This window comes from Nicotiana tomentosiformis, chromosome 8 (genome assembly GCF_000390325.3).
Source record: "Nicotiana tomentosiformis chromosome 8, ASM39032v3, whole genome shotgun sequence".
In the NCBI taxonomy this organism is placed as follows: Eukaryota; Viridiplantae; Streptophyta; class Magnoliopsida; order Solanales; family Solanaceae; genus Nicotiana; species Nicotiana tomentosiformis.
The window spans coordinates 6386730-6388379 of record NC_090819.1 but is presented as its reverse complement, the minus strand read 5'-3'; the positions used below and the strand labels follow the sequence as shown (position 1 = coordinate 6388379).

At 41.7% G+C, this 1650-nt stretch overlaps 1 protein-coding gene across 1 annotated transcript; it reads right to left on the bottom strand.

Annotated features, from left to right (window-relative positions):
* Positions 1-1088, bottom strand: LOC138897025 (uncharacterized). The gene is made up of 5 exons (XM_070182979.1): positions 974-1088; positions 672-823; positions 427-569; positions 237-315; positions 1-105 (listed from the first exon to the last, which is right to left on the bottom strand). Exons 1-5 carry the CDS (start codon positions 1086-1088, stop codon positions 1-3), a joined length of 594 nt encoding a protein of 197 aa, XP_070039080.1.
* Between the last annotated feature and the right edge of the window lie 562 nt (positions 1089-1650).

Sequence of the window (1650 nt, the reverse complement as noted above, 5' to 3'; positions counted from 1 at the left end):
TCAGACTTGCCTATCAAGAATGGCAACTGAAATTTCTTCATATGAAAGTTCTTCATTAACCTTAATGGCCTCAACCAGCATAATAGCTGACAGATCTCCAACTACCTTCTTCAACATAGACACATGGAATACCAGGTGCGCTAATGACATCTCGGGTGGTAGCTCAAGCTTGTACGCCACCTGGCCAATTCTCTGAATGATTTTGTATGGCCCGATATACCTCGAACTCAATTTACCTTTTTTCCGAACCACATTGTACCATTCATTGGGAAAACCTTCAGAAATACCCAATCATCTTCTTGGAACTCTAAGTTTCTGCGACGAACATCCAAATAGGATATTTGATGACTCTGAGCAGTTTTCAACCGCTACTTTATGATCTTAACCTTCTCCATGGCCTGATGCACGAGGTCTGGCCCTATTAACTCATCTTCCCCAATCTCGAACCACCCAATGGGAGTTCTATATCTCCTACCATACAATGCTTCAAATGGTGCCATATGAATACTTGCATGAAAACTATTGTTATAAGCAAACTCTATGAGTGACAAATGATCATCCCAGCTACCCTTGAAGTCAAGAACACAAGCATGCAACATGTCCTCAAGTGTCTGAATAGTCCGCTCTACTTTTCCGTCGGTCTGTGGATGGAAGGCTGTACTAAGATTCACCTGAGTACCCAAGTCTTGCTGAAATTTCTTCCAAACATTTACCGTGAACTGAGCCCCTGGATTGGTAATGATAGAAACTGGAGTACTATGTACCCTTACTATTTTCTTGATATACAACTGAGCATACTGCTCCGGTGTGTCGGTAGATTTAACTGACAAAAAATGTATTGATTTCATGAGCCAATCCACAATCACCTAAATTGAGTCAAACTTGCGCGGAGTGCGAGGTAATCCTACCACAAAGTTCATATTAATTATTTCCCACTTTCACATTGAAATTTCTATGTTTTGTGCCAACCCACCAGGCCGTTGATGTTCGTCTTTCACTTGCTGACAATTTGGATACCTTGCCACAAATTCCACCACATTCCTTTTCATGCCATTCCACCAATAGATTTCCTTGAGATCGTGGTACATCTTTATAGAACCTGAGTGCACAGAATACCTAGAAGCGTGAGCCTCGATCATGATTCTTTTCCGTAGACCATTTACATTCGGAACACATAGTCGCCCTTAGTACCTTAGTGTCACGACCCAAAAACCTAATCTGTCGTGATGGCGCCTAACGTGGAACTAGGCAAGCCGACTCATTTCCAAACAAACCGATATGTTCATTTTAAAGATAATTTCAATGATGTTTAACATAAAACCTTCATTTAAGGAGTTCAAATCAAAGAAAAACAGAAGTGCGGAAAAGAAAAGCCCGACATCGGGGTGTCACTAGTTATGAGTATCTACTACAATCTGTCTAACAATATCAAGGCTAACTCAGCCTGAAAAATAGCTAAATACAACTAGAGGAAGATAAGAGGGAGAAGAGCAGGGGCTGCGGTCGCCAAGCAGCTACCTTTCTATCCCCGAAAAAATCTGCAACCAAAATAATCAACAACCGCTACCGTGCCCAGCTACACCTGGATCTTCACACAAGGTGCAAGGAGTAACGTGAGTACGCCAACTCAGTAAGCAACAACAATAAATA

Bases quoted from the DNA above. Each gene is read 5' to 3' on its own strand.
- LOC138897025 (XM_070182979.1), bottom strand. From the start codon at position 1,088: ATGTACCACGATCTCAAGGAAATCTATTGGTGGAATGGCATGAAAAGG. The intron at 824-973 runs GTGGGTTGGCAC...ATTTTTTGTCAG, and splicing joins AGACGAACATCAACGGCCTG to TTAAATCTACCGACACACCG. The intron at 106-236 runs GTAAATTGAGTT...ATGTTGAAGAAG, and splicing joins CAATGTGGTTCGGAAAAAAG to GTAGTTGGAGATCTGTCAGC.